Here is a 16,988-nt window from a genome sequence, read left to right on the forward strand (position 1 = left end):
TTCATATAATTCTGGAAAACCCACAGAAAAGAATGACCAACATTTATATGGCCTTATTCCATTCTATAACCTGGGTATTAACCGAGTGTTATGTATTGTAAAGAACAAACAAATTACACAGTAATCTGTTTCCAGTGGTGTAAAAAGCTTTGAAAAGTCCAAAGTTGTAAAAGCTGGCATTGTACTGGCAACAGGAAGCTAGTCTCGAGCAACTTCATACCTCTATGTAGCACTTGAAAGGCTAGACTATTTCCTAAGACTTTGCTTGTCATAAACATAAAGCTAAAGAAAGTATGAGAAGAGAGGCAACTGACATATTTGAAATACTTGAAAGACTCCCAGAGCAAGATTGGCATGTTGATGGTTTCATTTGCTTGTGTCGATTAAGCTGCTTGTGAAATATTGAAAAACTGAGTTTTTTTCCAAGGAGAAACTCTAGACCACTCACGTCAGATTGCCGCCATCTAGTGGACGAAAACAGACCACAGACTCATCTTGACGCTGTCATGATGACCGCCTTTGTGGTCAAACTAGGAGACAACATTTCCAAAGTGATGTAGATAAGTGACTCAGTGCTCTGCTTTAGACTGCACCTTCCTCACAAGCGCTACGTGTTGACTCGTGGATAAACGCAGGTTGACACACTTCCAGTAAGATGGATTCTAATATAATCTATTAGTGTTCAAAACAATCTATCACCTCATTCAGGCTGTAAAAAAAAAACATCTTCCCAACATTGAGAACACCGGCCGTGCATTCCCTCAGGAACCCACCGGCCCTCAGGGGCCCCTCAGAAGACCACCAGCCCTCAGGGGCCCCTCAGAAGACCACCAGCCCTCAGGGGCCCCTCAGAAGACCACCGGCCCTCAGGGGCCCCTCAGGAGACCACCAGGCCCCAATGAACCCTCCGGCCCTCAGGAGCCCACTAGGCCCTCAGGGGCCCCTCAGGAGACCACCGGCCCTCAGGACCCCACCGGCCCTCAGGAGCCCACCGGTCGTCAGGGGCCCCTCAGGAGACCACCAGGCCCCAATGACCCCACCGGCCCTCGGGACCCCACCGGCCCTCAGGGGCCCACCGGCCCTCAGAAGACCACCGGCCCTCAGGGGCCCCTCAGGAGACCACCAGGCCCCAATGAACCCTCCGGCCGTCAGAAGACCACCAGGCCCTCAGAAGACCACCGGGCCCTCAGGAGTCCACCGGGCCCTCAGGAAAACACCGGGCCCTCCATGACGTGGTCCGGCTCAGACCCTCCACGACGTGGTGCGGCTCGGGCCCCTCAGGAGCCCACCAGGACCTCCATGATGTGGTCCAGCTCGGCCAGGTCCATCCTGAAGGGCTGGCCCTGGTGGCCCCCGGCGGCGCCGCCGTAGCCCGAGATGGCTCTGACCACCAGGTCGTCGGCCGCCACCTTGGCGGGCCCCGCGCCGCCCCCGGGGCCCGCCCCGGCGGCCTGGGGGCCGCAGGGCCCCAGGTCGTACATGGAGGTGTCGATGTCCGTGAAGAGCACGTCGTCCATGGCGAAGTCCGTCAGGAAGCCCCCCGACGGGACCAGCGGGCGCCGGCCCGGGGCGGGGCCGCGGGGCGGGGAGCTGCGGCCGTACTCCACCAGTTCTCTGTCCTCCTCCTCCTCCTCCTCCTCCTCCTCTTCCTCCTCCTCCTCCATGTCCACCCGGCTCTCCGCCTCCACCTCCATGTCCCCGTCCCACCTGGGGCCCGGGGCCCCGGCCAGGGGCTCCCCGGGGGGGCTGGAGGTGGGCAGGGCAGCGAGGGGAGGAGGAGCAGCCGAGGAGTCCGAGGAGTCCGAGGAGTCCGAGGAGGAGGAGGAGGAGGAGGAGGAGGAGTCCAGCTCCTCGATCTCCTCCAGGGCGGAGGAGAAGCTGTCTTTAGGCGGCGGCGGCGGGGGCGGAGCGGACGAGAAGCCCCCCGGCCGCCGGGACGGGTGGAGGTGCTGGGGGGGGCGCGGGTGAGGGGAGGGAGAGGGGGAGGAGGGGGAGAAGGACGGAGAGGGCGGCAGGGTGAAGAAAGGGGGCGGGTCCTCCTCCAGGAGTGAGGCGGGCGTCAGGCAGGTCTGAGGGGCCTGCGCGGCGGGGGGCGTGGTCGGCCCCGGGTAGCACCCGTCTTTCTCCTCGTCGCGCCCGGCGACGCCCGGTGGCGGCGGCGGCGACGGCACGGCCAGGAAGAGTGCCCGGACGCCGCCCTCGCGCCGCAGGTCGTCGTGGATACGCCGGATGACGTTGCTGATGAGGATGCGCCGCTGGAGGCCCGGGTCGGCGCGGCCCACCGCCGGCCGGTACAGCTTCACCAGGGAGATGTTGAGCACCATCTGCCGCTGCAGCGCGTAGGACGCCCGCGAGGAGAAGCCGGGGCTCCCCCCGGGGGGCGGCGGCCGCTCCCTGCCGCCGCCGCCCTCCTCCTCCTCCTCCTCCTCCTCGCCATCCTGGTCCTGCTCCAATTTCCTCTTCACGCCCGGGCCCCACATGGATCTGCAGCGGGGGGGGGGGGGGGGGGGGGGGGGGAGAGAGAGAGCACAGGTCAGAGCCCACAGACCACAGCGCTAACACGACGGAGGCATGACTCTGAACCCCCACCCTGGGCTCCAGCTGGGGTCGGGGGGGGGGGGGGGGGGGGAACCGCTCCGACCCGGGCGTCACCACCACGGACCCCGCTGGCGCCCCGGTCAGAGACACAGAGGACTACCAGGCTATCAGCCGGACCCCGCTGGCCTAGAGTCCGGAAAACCTTAGTACTCAAGAACAGCTTCTGGTCGGGAAAGTTTGACTCAAGAAGTCCAAATGGACCAAAGCTATTCTTGGAACAAAGTCACTTTCTTTCCAGATATGTTGCACCCCCCCCCCCCTCCTTATTGTGTGTGTGTGTATGTGGTTATGGTGACCAGTCAGCTGATCTAGTACCATGTGAGGTGGAGTCAGCTGATGTGTTTGTGTACTACTGACTCCTACCTCCCACTACACAACAGATGTCTGTTGGTGATGGAGGTGGGGGTGGTGGTGGAGGTGGGGTTGGGGGTGGTGGAGGTGGGGGTGATAGTGATGGTGGTGGGGATGGTGGTGGTGGTGGTAGTGGTGGAGGTGGAGGTGGTGGTGGGGGTGGTGGAGGTGGGGGTGGTGGTGGAGGTGGTGGGGGTGGTGGTGGTGGTGGTAGTGGTGGAGGTGGGGGTGGTGGTGGAGGTGGTGGTGGGGGTGGTGGTGGTGGGGGTGGGGCTGATGATGGTGGTGGGGGTGAGGGGTGAATGGTCATCCGTTCCTCGGTGCAGCTGCTGCTGCACACCACAGGGAGGGTGTGGGGGTGTGGAACTCCCAGTATGAGAGGTAAAGTATAACAACACTGATGGTAAACTCCCAGTATGAGAGGTAAAGTATAACACTGATGGTAAGCTCCCAGTATGAGAGGTAAAGTATAACAACACTGATGGTAAACTCCCAGTATGAGATAGAGGTAGAGATAGAGGCTGTCTGTATTTGAGTGCCTTGCTCCCAGTTTTGTAAGCAGACCCTCCCCCTAACACACACACACACACACACACACATACCCAAACTACCCCCAACCAATATAATTATTCATCTCTCTCTCTCTCTCTCTCTCCTTCACATGTGGGGGCCCGCCGAGGGTGAACTCACCATCTGCTCCCACACTCCTGAGTTAGGGTGGGGGCAGCGAGGGGGCGGGGGGGGGAGACAGAATGCCAGAGGCCAGCCACGTTTGGGGGCTGATGGTGAGAAGGACAGACAAAGGGAGGAGAAGAGGAGGAGAAAGGCCAAGTGGGAGACATAATGGGAGGGAGGTGGGGGAGACAAACCAAGGAGGTGAGGCAGGTCAAGGCCAGGGAGTCAGGGGGGGGGGGGGACAACCAGGGACAGGGCCCTAGGGCCGGACCCCCAAACATGTCCGCAATCACTGGGTTTATTCATGGGGGGCTTCAATGGAATTGGGTTTCTGGGGAAGCATTGCCTCCCTGTTCCCTGACGGAGTCCTTCTGTCCTTCTCTCAGAACTTAAGCACTCAAACATATTCTGCAGCCGTCCATCAACACATCTACGACGTCTGGGAAATTTGTGTTCGAGGGACAACTGTCTGACAGGCCCCAGGGGCTCTGTGCTAGACCTAGGACCACCCTCTGACAGGCCCCAGGGGCTCTGTGCTGGACCTAGGACCACCCTCTGACAGGACCCAGGGGCTCTGCAGCTGGACCTAGGACCACCCTCTGACAGGCCCCAGGGGCTCTGTGCTGGACCTAGTTAAAGGCTGTTACCAACGTAACCCAACGTTTTATAGGGCCAAAATAGCACAGCCGTCTCCTGACAGCACCACAGGATCTGCAGTTCCACTGATCTTTGTCCGACCACTACTACTAAGATCACGGGCATCGTTTGAATGCATTTGTGTCTGATGCGTGATCTGCTGGCTTCCATGCGATCCTGCAGGAACCAGTTCCTCAGCTGCACGCTGCGTCTGAAGCAGAGCTCCACCTGGGACTCCTTTGAAAGGGAAGAGTGTTCTTATAGCGAGTGGAGAGCAGAGCTAATATCTCTTACAGGAGACGCAGCTCAATAAGGCTGCTGGGCCATTTGGCTGTGGTCGCTCCCCACTCAGGCTGGGGTCTAAAGGCGGCGTGAAAAGAGAGAAAATAGCGGAGTTTTATTGATCGTTGTGCATGACCAAACAGGACCCTGCTGGCTATAATAATGAGGTAAACTTTGTGACTGGGAGCGGAGGGTGGGTGCTACAGGCTGGGCGGCGACAGCCCGCCTCGGAGCCAGTAAAGATGGACTTTGGTTAGCGATGCGTGCGCTCCTCCTCACACCTGATCTCCACGGCCGGAATGACTCACACGTGACTCATTTCAGTCTTGCGCTCTTCCGTTGATTCGTTTGGGTAAAAAAAAAAGTATCACTTTGTTGCAGGGCTTCACTTTTTTGTGGCACATTCATAATAGCACAAAATACGTTAAGACATCTGACTACCAAACGCTCAGCGTTTGCATCACTACCGAGTTTTAAAGGTTATTGTGACGCTCGTTTTGAATAATGCACAAACAAGGTAGTAATTGTTGGGGGGGCCCCCCCCCCATGCACGTCGGTCAGGGCTCTGGCTGGACTCACTCACAAGTTGCATTGCAGAGGCCACGCCCACCGCGCAGCCTTTAAAGAGACAGGAGGACATTCTTCGCTGGCGGGGTAGACGCTCTCAAACCCGCAGGCTGCTGCCCTGGGACACTGGACTGCGGGGGATATGAGGCCAACACTACACGTTTAAAGCTTAATGTGTCCCCTGGGCCCTTTGGCACACACACTGTTCTCCTATTTAATGCATGGGTTATTTGAAAGGTACAACAAGTAGGCCGATATAGAGTTCCTACGGGCCCGTGTCTAAACCTGTCACAACAGCTGCCCCAACTTCCAAAGTAGAAGGCACCAGATTATGTGTGTGATGGGGGGAGGGGGGATAGTCACCACCACCTGCCACTCAGAACTCACACGGTTAAAGGGTTACAACCAACCCGCTGCGATTGCGAATCAAAACGGTCCGTTTATGAACCAGAAGAACGGTGCTCCTCAGTGGAAGCCGGCGGTAGGAGCGGCGTAATTACGCAGTGAGGACGCAACATTAGAAACGGAACGCAGACGGTCTCCTCCACACGCTCAGGGCAGCGTGACTGGAGACACAATACAGCCTACTATCTATCCACTATCTACCTACTATCTATAGACTATATATCCCTATTCCCACCAGCGTTTAGAATAAGACAATTTATCAAAAGCCTTGCGAGGTGGGCTACATGCCACTCTGTTATCTCCGAGCATGCACCGGGGTGGAGAGCCTGCTGTAGGGAACATAACCGTAACTTACCACATGTAGTTCGGTCTGAGGGCTTTCAAATCCTGCATGGGTGTCGGTAAAAGGGTTCAGACGAGGCGGTGCGGACGGACATCGACGACGCTGCTTCCAGTCGCTCCCTACCCTCCCGTCTCTGATCGCGGACCAGAGACACGCGGAGACCTCCTCCACACAATGGCGAGAGCAACGAGTAGAGAGAGGCGAGGGAGGCGATGTGTCACCGATCACCAGCAGCCAGCAGCGGTGTGACGTCAGGTCCACTCAGCTAACAGTGGACGGGGGGGGGGGGGGGGGGGGGGGTGCTCACTGCGTCACTCAAGTCGTATCGCTTGTTCCATCTCTTCAGATGAGTGTTCAAATTCAGGTTCAAATTGGAGGACTATATGATCGGCTGCCATGAACCTATCAGCGGACTGGCTTCTTCCTTGGAGCATTCTTGCGTTGACTACCCCCGCAGTGAGAGTGTTACCACAACTATGTAAAGTATCTGAGCTATTTAATTGCACGCAGTGGGCCTAATGGCCAGATAGAGCAACACTTGTTTGCAAGAATAACGATGTCAATAACGTGTGACTAGAGGTTACATATATGGTTACATATATAATGTATAGCATACGACAAACGTTTATATAACATCACAATTACCATGTTGGTGTATGTCGCCTCAGACCTCGTTATTACTGCCTCACCAAACCTCATAAACCTTGAACGTCTGAGGATAAAGAAGTTGAACTGGTTTGACTAGTTAAAAGCAAACTGGTTTTCGTGTGTGTGTGTGTGTGTGTGTGTGTGTGTGTGTGTGTGTGTGTGTGTGTGTGTGTGTGTGTGTGTGTGTGTGTGTGTGCGTGTGTGCGTGCGCATATGTAGGCCATATACATCACCGTGTGTATGTGTGTGCATGAACACGTGTGTGTGCGTGTGCGTGCGCGTGCGTGCGTGCGCGCACGCGAGCACATACTTGCTTTCAGCACAATGCAACTGGCAGGGGACAGAGTGCATGCTGTGAATGGCTCCAGAGCCTATAGCAGTCAGAGCTGCTGCTCCTATCACCCCGGCCCGGCACAGCATGGTGGCTGCCAGGGGGGGGCGGTAAGCAGGGGCCGCTGACGGCCTCAGACTGGAGATATGATGGGGGACCCCATCTCCCCCACCCCATCACTTCTCCCATTCTCAGATCCTGCCCCTTTGGATCTCATCATACTGCCCCAGTATACGTTCGACAGAGATGCTGGGAGATTTGTGCAGGACGTGAAAGATGGCCAACCTATGGCACAAAGTGGCCACCGTAGCTCAGTGAACGGAGCACTACTACCCCTCTCCAGAACGATCCGAAGCCCACTCACGGCTGCTCATGGGACCTCTGTTGCAGGTGCGCCTCCTGAACCCGGACCCTGCAGGTGGGCTGAGGAAGGCTAAAGGTTTGTTACTTTGACTCAATTCGGTAAAATGCTAGAACCTTCTGGAGACCATATGGGATTGTTTACGGTCTTCAAAACCATGCCTTGATTTCTCCAGTAGGGGCCTATTGAACCTGGGCTAGGAGGACACACGGGGGGGGGGGCGGGGGGGGGTGCAGGTTCATGAATATGGTGCAGGCACGGCCACGAATCACCTGAAGGCCCATCTCCTCATCCTACTGGTCAGGGGAGTCCAGAGTCGGCTAATCAAGGTGAGAGGAGCGTTCTGTCTTCAAACGGCGGGAGAACCCAGAGCCAGTGACCGGGACCGTCTGATCGGGACTCTAGCGTCTGATCAGGACTCTAGCGTCTGATCGGGACTCTAGCGTCTGATCGGGACTCTAGCGTCTGATCGGGACTCTAGTGTCTGATCGGGACTCTAGCGTCTGATCAGAACTCTAGCGTCTGATCGGGACTCTAGTGTCTGATCGGGACTCTAGCGTCTGATCGGGACTCTAGCGTCTGATCGGGACTCTAGCGTCTGATCGGGACTCTAGCGTCTGATCGGGACTCTAGCGTCTGATCGGGACTCTAGCGTCTGATCGGGACTCTAGCGTCTGATCGGGACTCTAGCGTCTGATCAGGACTCTGTTAGATTATTGATCCACGGTTTTGAAAAAGTAGTAATGTCGTTTATATCAGTTATGTCTGTTTATTATTTTTTTTAGTTCAAAGAAAAAAGTAATGGCCTACACAACTATGTTGTGGAAAAATTCAAATTGAAACTGTAGGAAGAGTGTCACATCCTGCCCTCTTCCACACACTGCTCTGATAAACTGAACTACTGCTGTGTGAACACTACAGGGAGACAGATCTGGTGCGTGGAGTCCGTGCTGGAGTCATAATGAAAGCAGTTAATCTATTCTCAATATAAGGAGTGTAAGCTGGTATAGCCAAGCTATAAAAAGAGCTCACAACATAATAATGAGGCATGCGGTGTACAATTGACCACTTGACAAAAAGCGCCATGTTTCACCTTCTGTAGGCCTACAGGTTAAGCAATCACGTAGGCCTCCAACGGACATGTAGAGGCATGCTGACTGTTATACTAACACCAGAAGCCATCAGCTGGAGCCTTGGGTTCGTTTGGGCGGTGAGGTGTGTGTGCGGACTATTGTCCCAAGTGGAGTGAACTTCACACATGATTCCCCCCCCCCCCCCCCCCCCCCCCCCCCCCCCACACACACACACCCACTGACTCCCCCTAGAAGCAGCCCCATCCAAGGGACTCTTTCAGGGAGCCGGGTGGGGGGCCCCGGGCTCTACAGCTGTCACCGATGCTTTCCCCCTCGCCATTGCCCAGCAACCGAGAACAAACGAAGCCGGTGTCGTGCCAGAAGTTGATTTTTGCCAGAAACAGATTTCCGGTTCTGATTTCCGGCTCAAACAGCGCCAGTATGCCACAGTTTATATCGATGATAAGTATTTGTGAGACAATAAAACATATTTTAACACATTTGGCGGTGATGAACGTTGGCTGTTCAGAATGTAGGCCAATCAAGCGTTTATGAAGCGATCATTGAATGATCCGATAATGACGATAGTGTGAGAAAGATCATCAAATGTTGTTTTTATTTTTTATTTTTTTTTATCTCTGTTTATGTGTTTGATAGCCTCCTGTGTGTCCAGTAGCCTATAGGCCTATTGTTGTTGGGTAGATGGTGAAAATCAGTTTCTGGCAAAAATCAACTTCTGGCACGACACCGGCAAACAGAAACCGGCCGGGCACGTGCGCGCACGCGCACACACACACGCAGGCCGCGGACCTCTCCTCATTCGACATGGTCATCACAAACCACCCCGCTCTTTGTTTGATGCTCAACGTGCATTTTTTTGCTCCGTTCAAATGGAAAAGCGGCGCGCACTGAACAAGGGCGCAGCCTCTCGCTACAGGAAATAAACATTCATCGTCAACATCGTTTTAGGTTGCTCCTGAAAGGGCGGGAGTTGTTATCTCTTCTGTCCGGGTTCCGTGTGAACGTCTGTTTGGTGGTGCAGCGGACCACCCAGAGTGTTTGTGGCCCCGGGGAACCGCATCGACCACCGATCAGCTTCTCTGCACGGCCAGATGTTTACCTAGGAGTACACTCTCCATCACCAAACCCTTGCTGGGACCCTCTGGGTCAACCCCGAAACAAACTACGACCCACTTCGACCTGGTTCAATCGTTATCGTCATTAATGCATCACGACACAAGTCGGCGACATGTCCGCCATGTATCGCTTGGTTACGGAGCGTAATGGTCCTGTATGGATCATGGCAATGATGACTATGTACGTAAGGCATAGGCCAAAACCTATGGATGCCTTTCAAAGAACGCTTATATTCTAATATTCCAATATTCAAACTGTGCATTTCTACTAAATATATATGTGTGTGTGTGTGTGTGTGTGTTGCTTTACTAATACATACCACTGCAATAGCAATATAACTTTAATAATAATAAACAGTATATCAATATAACGGAACACTGCCTTCTAGTGGTAAGTCACCGACCCGATGAGGTGGCACATGCCTGATACAAGACGGGCCCCTGGAGGGGGGGGGCTGGTCGTGTGTGTGCAACGTAATGGATCTTAACGGAACCTATTATCCTCAGCATCCTGCATCTATAGCTGCACTATTACTGTCGCAGGCAGAGGAAGGGACATGGCCGCCCTGTAATAATGTTATGTAGAGCAAGCAATTTTGAAAGAAGACAGACAACAAATATGCCAACACACGCCGTTATCAAAGATCTCCTTCATTGTTTAATAGTAGACATTGTGCCACAAAAATTCATGTCTGCAGCCACTTAATCACGTGCTGAGATTACAAACAATTCCTTTAAATTGATGTCATTCACTTGGTTCTCTACAGAATTTGCAAATCGATTCCTACATTTATGTATAAATATATACAGTTTATAGATTTATCTCATAGCTTGGATGGCGGTCGTCTCTCTTGTTTGTGCTGTTGGTTGAGAAACTATAAGCGAAGTAATTAACAATTATGGACACTGCGTCCCAGCCCTGCTCAGGTTGATCCTTTTTACCAGCACACGGCCCTGTCTGGGATAGTACATATATATATACATACATGCATGCACAGACGCACACACATATATATACACACACACACGCACGCACGCAAGATTGCTTGGTTCCATCTTACAGTAAACTCTCTAAGCAGTAAGAGCTAGCCCGTTGCGTGGGCATGGGGGGGGCTATGCCAACATCACGGTTCACCAGAGGCAGAACACCACGTCTGACTCTGGCCCCAAAGGCACTGGCCGTTTAGTTCTTAGCTAGGAGGGGGCGGGTGTGGGGGCCACATCGAGAGGTTGAACCGGGACGTTTCCTCCACCTAATCTGGTCTTATAGTACAAGGAAACCACCACGGGTTCTCCAAACGACTGCATACCAGATGCACTGAGAGAGGGAGAGAGAGAGGGGGGGTAGAGAGAGGGGGTAGAGAGAGGGGGCAGGTCATGAGCTCTGCTGAAATGCGTGCCGCGTGCTCTTACAGCAGCAGCTTCATCTGAAGGGCTCGTCCTGAGGACCTCATGCCGTCCACCGACAGCCTACACCACTCAGAAACAAGCAACCCCAGCTGAGATCAGCAAATGGACCAAAACCAAGGGAAGAAAAAGGGAAGGAACACAAAAAGCGATACTTGCATTTAATGTATTGGTCGAAGTCACTTCTAGACTGTTAAAAAATGGCTGATTTATTAACTTCTTCTCAAATCGGGTGTGCATTTGAGTATGAGAGACAAATAAAGATAAAAGGATGAGAGCAGCAGTGTTCCTCCAGGCCGGCGGGCTCACCGTGCTGGGGCCGTTTCCACAGAGGAGGAGGGGGAGGATGTTCTGTGTCTGCTAACATGACCCTCATCTGCAATCATTCTGCTAGATCCCTCTCACTCTCCCTCTGGAATCCCTGTGGAGCATGGGGACGTTGGAGACGGTCGGGTCCTGGTGGCTGGGGGGGGGGGGGTCTATGAAGCAGGGGGGCGTTAGAGACGGTCGGGTTCTGGTCGGGGGTCCTGGTGGGTGTGGGGGGGGTCTGTGCAGCAGGGTGACGTTAGAGACAGTCGGGGTTCTGATCAGGGGTCCTGGTGGGTGTGGGGTCTGTGAAGCAGGGTGACGTTAGACGGGTCGGGGTTTTGTCGGTGGGTGGGGCACTGGGGGGGGGGGGGGGGGCTGGGCCCGGCTGACTTGGGGTACGCCCCTAACTGGATTGGGTGGTGGGGGCCTCAACAGCAGCCCCCGGAGGAGGTGTTGACGGGCTTGCTCTGGATCTTGACGTTGGACTTCTCGGCGCTGCCGGCCGTGGCCCCGGGGCCCATCCTCTTCTTGATCTCGGCGGCCATGGTCATGAAGGCCTGCTCCACGTTGGTGGCGCTCTTGGCGCTGGTCTCCAGGAAGGGGATGCCCAGGTTGTCTGCAAACTCCTGGACAAACAACCATCAACCATCAGACTGAAGGTACTGCGCCCCAGTACTCAGGTAGAGGGGTAGGAGGACAGGAAGGAGGGAGGAATTTGGAGTTGTTGCTACAAATGATTAAGTTATCTTGCACTCCAATATGTTTATTTGTTAGCCATTGAAATTTGTCTTGTTGTAATTTGTTATAGGGGTGGAACCTATGTACAAGCCAATCGGCTTCGTTCCCTCCTTGCACCATTGAAATTTGTGTGCTAAATAAATAAACTCTAAACTCTAATGGTGGGTCATTACACAATTGTAAAGAATTGGGAAATTCATGTGGAACCATTACGGAGAGACGTTTTGATTGAGTCTAAAGTGGTGTGACTGCCCAAAGGGGGAGGCTGACCTTGGCTGTTGTGTAGTCCACCACCTTCTTGGTGGTCAGGTCACACTTGTTGCCCACCAGCAGCTTGTTGACGTTCTCGCTGGCGTAGCGGTCTATCTCCTGGAGCCACTGCTTCACGTTGTTGAAGGACTCCTGAGCACAGGGGGGTGGACACCGCTGTTAGTCCATCAAAGCACTGCATCCCTAACCATACATGCTCAGGAAAATGTACTACCACTTGTTTATCGCGGGTTTCGTATAATAATTCCACTGATCATTTTTACTCATTCCTTTCTCATGGCACTTGGTGGCAGGAGAGTTCCTTCTCCCTGCACATTGTGTTTCAATAACCGGTACTGGATTATAATCAGAGCAAGAAAGAGGGTCATACCTGATCTGTGACATCATAAACCACTATAATGCCATGGGCTCCTCTATAGTAACTGGAAGTAATGGTCCGGAACCGTTCTTGACCGGCTGTATCCCACTGTGAATGCAGAGGGAAATATGTAAATTGCAGTAAACGGTCAGCGTGCATCAGGACAAACTGGATACAATCCAGACCGTTCTGCCAACAGCCCCCCCCCCCACCACCACAGCCTGTTCAGGCCGCCAATGTTACAGCATTATGAATGAATATTGGGTAAAAACAGGGTAAACAAATGTTTGATAGGTTGGGGACCAGGTCCAGTCAATTGATCTGACTATCAATGCAATTGCCTGGGAATACAATTATTTATTTATTATTTGTCATGTTCATGGAGGTTTCATTTAGTAAGTTAATAAAACTTCATGTATATTTTCATTTATAACTGTTGTTTTATCTCATGTTAAACATCACACAAGCAAACATCACGCCGACGGTGGTGGAAAGAAGATCCGGCATCTTGCGGGATCTTCTTTCCAGCGATATCGCAGGATGTCCGTGTAGACGGGATGAACTTACAATCTGAAGTTTAATGGTTTTGCCATCAAGTTCTATGGTCCTGATCTTGAAGTCCACACCGATGGTGCTTATATAGCTCTCTGTGTAAGTGTCATCCTACACACACACACACACACACACACACACACACACACACACACACACACACACACACACACAGAGTAAAATAGGTCAACATAGAAATGCAGCTTAGGAGCCAATTATGTTTCAGGGGCGTTTTCTTCAACTTAAAAAAACCAAGAACTTACTGCAAACCGGAGAAGGAGACATGACTTTCCGACACCAGAATCGCCAATCAGGAGCAGTTTGAATAAATAGTCACTGCAAAAATAAAGTTAATTTTAGACGGGATTCATGAAGTTGCAGTTTGCCCGAAATGTATATATAACAATATATATAACAACAACAGCATAATGTTGCACAACATTTTTACACCAAGCTGTTGTGCAATACATAATAGTTAACACTTTCAACACGGTCATGCATCATCTCGAAGCCACAAAGTGCCAGATTACTTTGAACTAAAAGTCACGTCGAGCGTCAACTAAACCTTTAAACAAACACTGTGAAATAATAAACATTTTATAACCAGTGGTTGGTTCACATACATCAGTATTTCCCAGGTTGACAGTTTTAAATGTCAAACGTAGTCGTTACTCCTGACAATAAATGTACAAACAAAGATGTTTCAGGTGCCAATTAGAGACATCTCTAGTAGAGCCGCTAACGTTAGCGCCTCACTGGAGCTACATGCTAACGTCCTCGGGTCCTGATGACGAAGACAAAACAAACATCAAGGCTATAAACGGTTTTGATATAATACATGGAATAGCGAATGTGTCCATGGGTGTGGTGTAGCGCGGCTGACAGGTGACTGACAGGTCGTACACGAAGACAAAGCAGCTGACGCTCATCTTGTACACAGTGAGTCAGAGGCTAGCCACTGTTAGCTCCGCGGCTAGCGCCACACTGACAGCTCTACCGCACAGGAATCGTCTGAAAAAAGGGCCACTTACTATTCAGGATTCATCGTTGACTACACACGATATACGGTTAATATTGGAGATACCACTACGGTTGTCGTAGATAAACCTGTAAACGTAGCTTAGATCGAGTACAAAGACCGTATTCTTCCAGAACTAGCTGAACTAGTCGTCGCAACCAGAAAAGCATAATCGAATCAAATATGGCTGCCTGTCGGCCTGACCAGGAAGTACCAGAGTCCGGGCCTCTGGGTGTTGTAGTCTGGGCCTCTGGGTGTTGTAGTCTGGGCCTCTGGGTGTTGTAGTCTGGGCCTCTGGGTGTTGTAGTCCGGGCCTCTGGGTGTTGTAGTCTGGGCCTCTGGGTGTTGTAGTCCGGGCCTCTGGGTGTTGTAGTCTGGGCCTCTGGGTGTTGTAGTCCGGGCCTCTGGGTGTTGTAGTCTGGGCCTCTGGGTGTTGTAGTCTGGGCCTCTGGGTGTTGTAGTCCGGGCCTCTGGGTGTTGTAGTCTGGGGCCTCTGGGTGTTGTAGTCTGGGGCCTCTGGGTGTTGTAGTCCGGGCCTCTGGGTGTTGTAGTCTGGGCCTCTGGGTGTTGTAGTCTGGGCCTCTGGGTGTTGTAGTCCGGGCCTCTGGGTGTTGTAGTCCGGGCCTCTGGGTGTTGTAGTCCGGGCCTCTGGGTGTTGTAGTCTGGGCCTCTGGGTGTGGTCGTCTGGGCTTCGTTGTAGTCTGGGCCTCAAATAGGGCTTCAAGTTTGGGAATGCTGACGTTATGTGCTTGAAATTGGCTTCACTAAACTTTCCCAGATAATAAACCTTCATTCATTTACACTAATGTAACACACGTTTAACACTCCACTACAAGAAACAAAACACTTTGTCGAAGGAGAGAGGAAACCCTGTACAAATTAATTAATTGATTTCCTACACATTTGAGTTACAATGTTATTCACCAATATATAGTTTTTATATGAATTATATATATTATATATTATCTATATATCTATCTATCTATCTATATATAGATTATATATATTATCTATAGATAATTATTTTCATTTATTCCAGCTATATATTTGTGAATATCTATCTATCGATCGATCGATCGATAGAAATTGTAATTGTAAATTGTAAATTATGAAGTGGTTAAGTAAATGAAGAAATGCAATGTAAACAAAGAGAAAAGTGGCCCAGTGATAAAGTATATATATATATATATATATATATATACACACACACAAACACACATACACATATATCTATCTGCACATACATATATACACATTAGGGGTGTAACGATACACGTATTCGTACTGAAATTTTCGGTACGGGTCTAACGGTTCAATGCACGTTTCATTTCGGTACGTACCGAAAAAAAACAAAAAACGTTTTTATTGATAATCACACACTCTGGGACTGCCTTGTCTTGTCCTGATGTTTTGTGTTGAGGACCACAATGGAAATAAGTCCTGGACTTTATTGTGTTTTTATCCTCAATTGTATTTGATGTCTTTTCATTTGTGAAAAAAAACTGCTGTACCGAATCGTGACTTTTGTGTATCGTTACACCCCTAATACACATGTATATATACATACATACACACAAATACACATATACATACACACATATATACACACACATGCAGTATAGACATATACATACATACAAATACATACATACATATATACATATGCACGCATACATAAACACACACATATATGCATATGCATACATGTACACATATACACTTCCTCACCAGCTTGTTGAGTCTGTTGGACTCCCCAGCCTTGATGCCTCCTCCCCAGCACGCCTCAGCAAAGAACAGTGAGCTGACTACCACAGACTGATAGAGCATCTTTAGTAGCCTGCCACACACGTCAAAGGACCTGAGCCTCCTGAGGAAGAAGAGTCTGACTCTTCCTATAGAGGGCCTTTGTGTTGTGTTGTCCAGTCCAGTTTATGCATACTCCAAGGAACTTGTACGAGTCCACCGTCTTTATTTCATGTTGTTGACACGATGTTGAGCTGGAGGTGGTTCTCCACGGACCATCTGACGAAGCCCTCCACCACACCTCTGTACTTGTCCACTTTTTTGGTTAGGCGGAAGTCACCACCCTGTGTTAGGGGCGGGCCGACTCTTCCGGAAGTCACCACCCTTGCGTTAGGGGCGGGCTGACTCTTCCGGAAGTCACCACCCTGCTTTAAGGGCGGGCTGACTGTACCGGAAACTACAAATATACTGCAAACAAGAGCAAAAGCTGGACTCAATCCATCTTCATTATATTATTTATATATAGGGCTTGTAGTGGGGAAATTATATGTTCACATTCTGTTTCTCTAGCTGCCATTTGTATGGTATGTGCCTGTTTTCTTGACCCCTTTGACCCCCATCTGAGGCCTCGGATTATTGTACTATTGTTTTACGTTTGTTTGCATGTTTGTTGAATGCTTGTTGTATATAATTGTACCTTTATTTAAAAATGACAAATTCATTTTAAAAATAGATATATTTCATTAACATGAGAAGATTTCATACAAGTTCACTGACGCAGCCCACGGTGGAGGAGTCATCTGAGAACTTTATGTAGGTGGCACGTTCCAGAGTTGAAGGTGAAGTCGGAGGTGTAGATGGTGAAGAGAAAAGGTGAAAGTACTGTTCCTCGGGGTGCGCCGGTGTTGCTCATCACCACATCTGACGGACCGCTCTGGAGAGGTAGTCTCCCATCCAGGCCACCATGTCCTTGTCTGCCGGCAACGCTGAGAGCTTCTTCAGAAGCAGGAGAGGCTGCATGTTGAACACACTGGAGAAGTCAAAGAACGTGACTCTCATCTCTCATCTCATCATCGTTCTTTGAGACAGTGTTCCCCGGCCTCTGCAGGTGTGGCGTCTTTCCACCAGAGGGTGTGGGTCGGTTCAGTCTGCAGAGGTGCGGCACGGGTGGCGTTTCCACTCCGTGC

At 51.5% G+C, this 16,988-nt stretch overlaps 2 protein-coding genes across 2 annotated transcripts; both read right to left on the bottom strand.

The window, feature by feature from the left end:
* Positions 1–1,196: 1,196 nt before the first annotated feature.
* Positions 1,197–6,020, bottom strand: LOC311341356 (SERTA domain-containing protein 2-like). The gene is made up of 2 exons (XM_084466266.1): positions 5,870–6,020; positions 1,197–2,484 (listed from the first exon to the last, which is right to left on the bottom strand). Exon 2 carries the CDS (start codon positions 2,478–2,480, stop codon positions 1,278–1,280), a length of 1,203 nt encoding a protein of 400 aa, XP_084322392.1. The 5' UTR covers positions 2,481–2,484; positions 5,870–6,020; the 3' UTR covers positions 1,197–1,277.
* A 4,021-nt stretch (positions 6,021–10,041) lies between these two features.
* rab1aa (RAB1A, member RAS oncogene family a) lies at positions 10,042–14,229 on the bottom strand. Its single transcript, XM_084466135.1, has 6 exons — positions 14,072–14,229; positions 13,304–13,376; positions 13,056–13,151; positions 12,501–12,596; positions 12,131–12,262; positions 10,042–11,748 (listed from the first exon to the last, which is right to left on the bottom strand). Exons 1-6 carry the CDS (start codon positions 14,083–14,085, stop codon positions 11,551–11,553), a joined length of 609 nt encoding a protein of 202 aa, XP_084322261.1. The 5' UTR covers positions 14,086–14,229; the 3' UTR covers positions 10,042–11,550.
* Between the last annotated feature and the right edge of the window lie 2,759 nt (positions 14,230–16,988).

Source organism: Micromesistius poutassou (assembly GCF_964030765.1).
Source record: "Micromesistius poutassou genome assembly, chromosome: 3".
NCBI lineage: Eukaryota > Metazoa > Chordata > Actinopteri > Gadiformes > Gadidae > Micromesistius > Micromesistius poutassou.

Coding starts and splice junctions, on each gene's coding strand:
- LOC311341356 (XM_084466266.1), bottom strand. CDS start 2,480: ATGTGGGGCCCGGGCGTGAAGAGGAAATTGGAGCAGGACCAGGATGGC.
- rab1aa (XM_084466135.1), bottom strand. Junction 12,597..13,055: donor AAACCATTAAACTTCAGATT/GTAAGTTCATCC, acceptor CTGCATTCACAG/TGGGATACAGCCGGTCAAGA. Junction 12,263..12,500: donor TTTATGATGTCACAGATCAG/GTATGACCCTCT, acceptor CCCTGTGCTCAG/GAGTCCTTCAACAACGTGAA.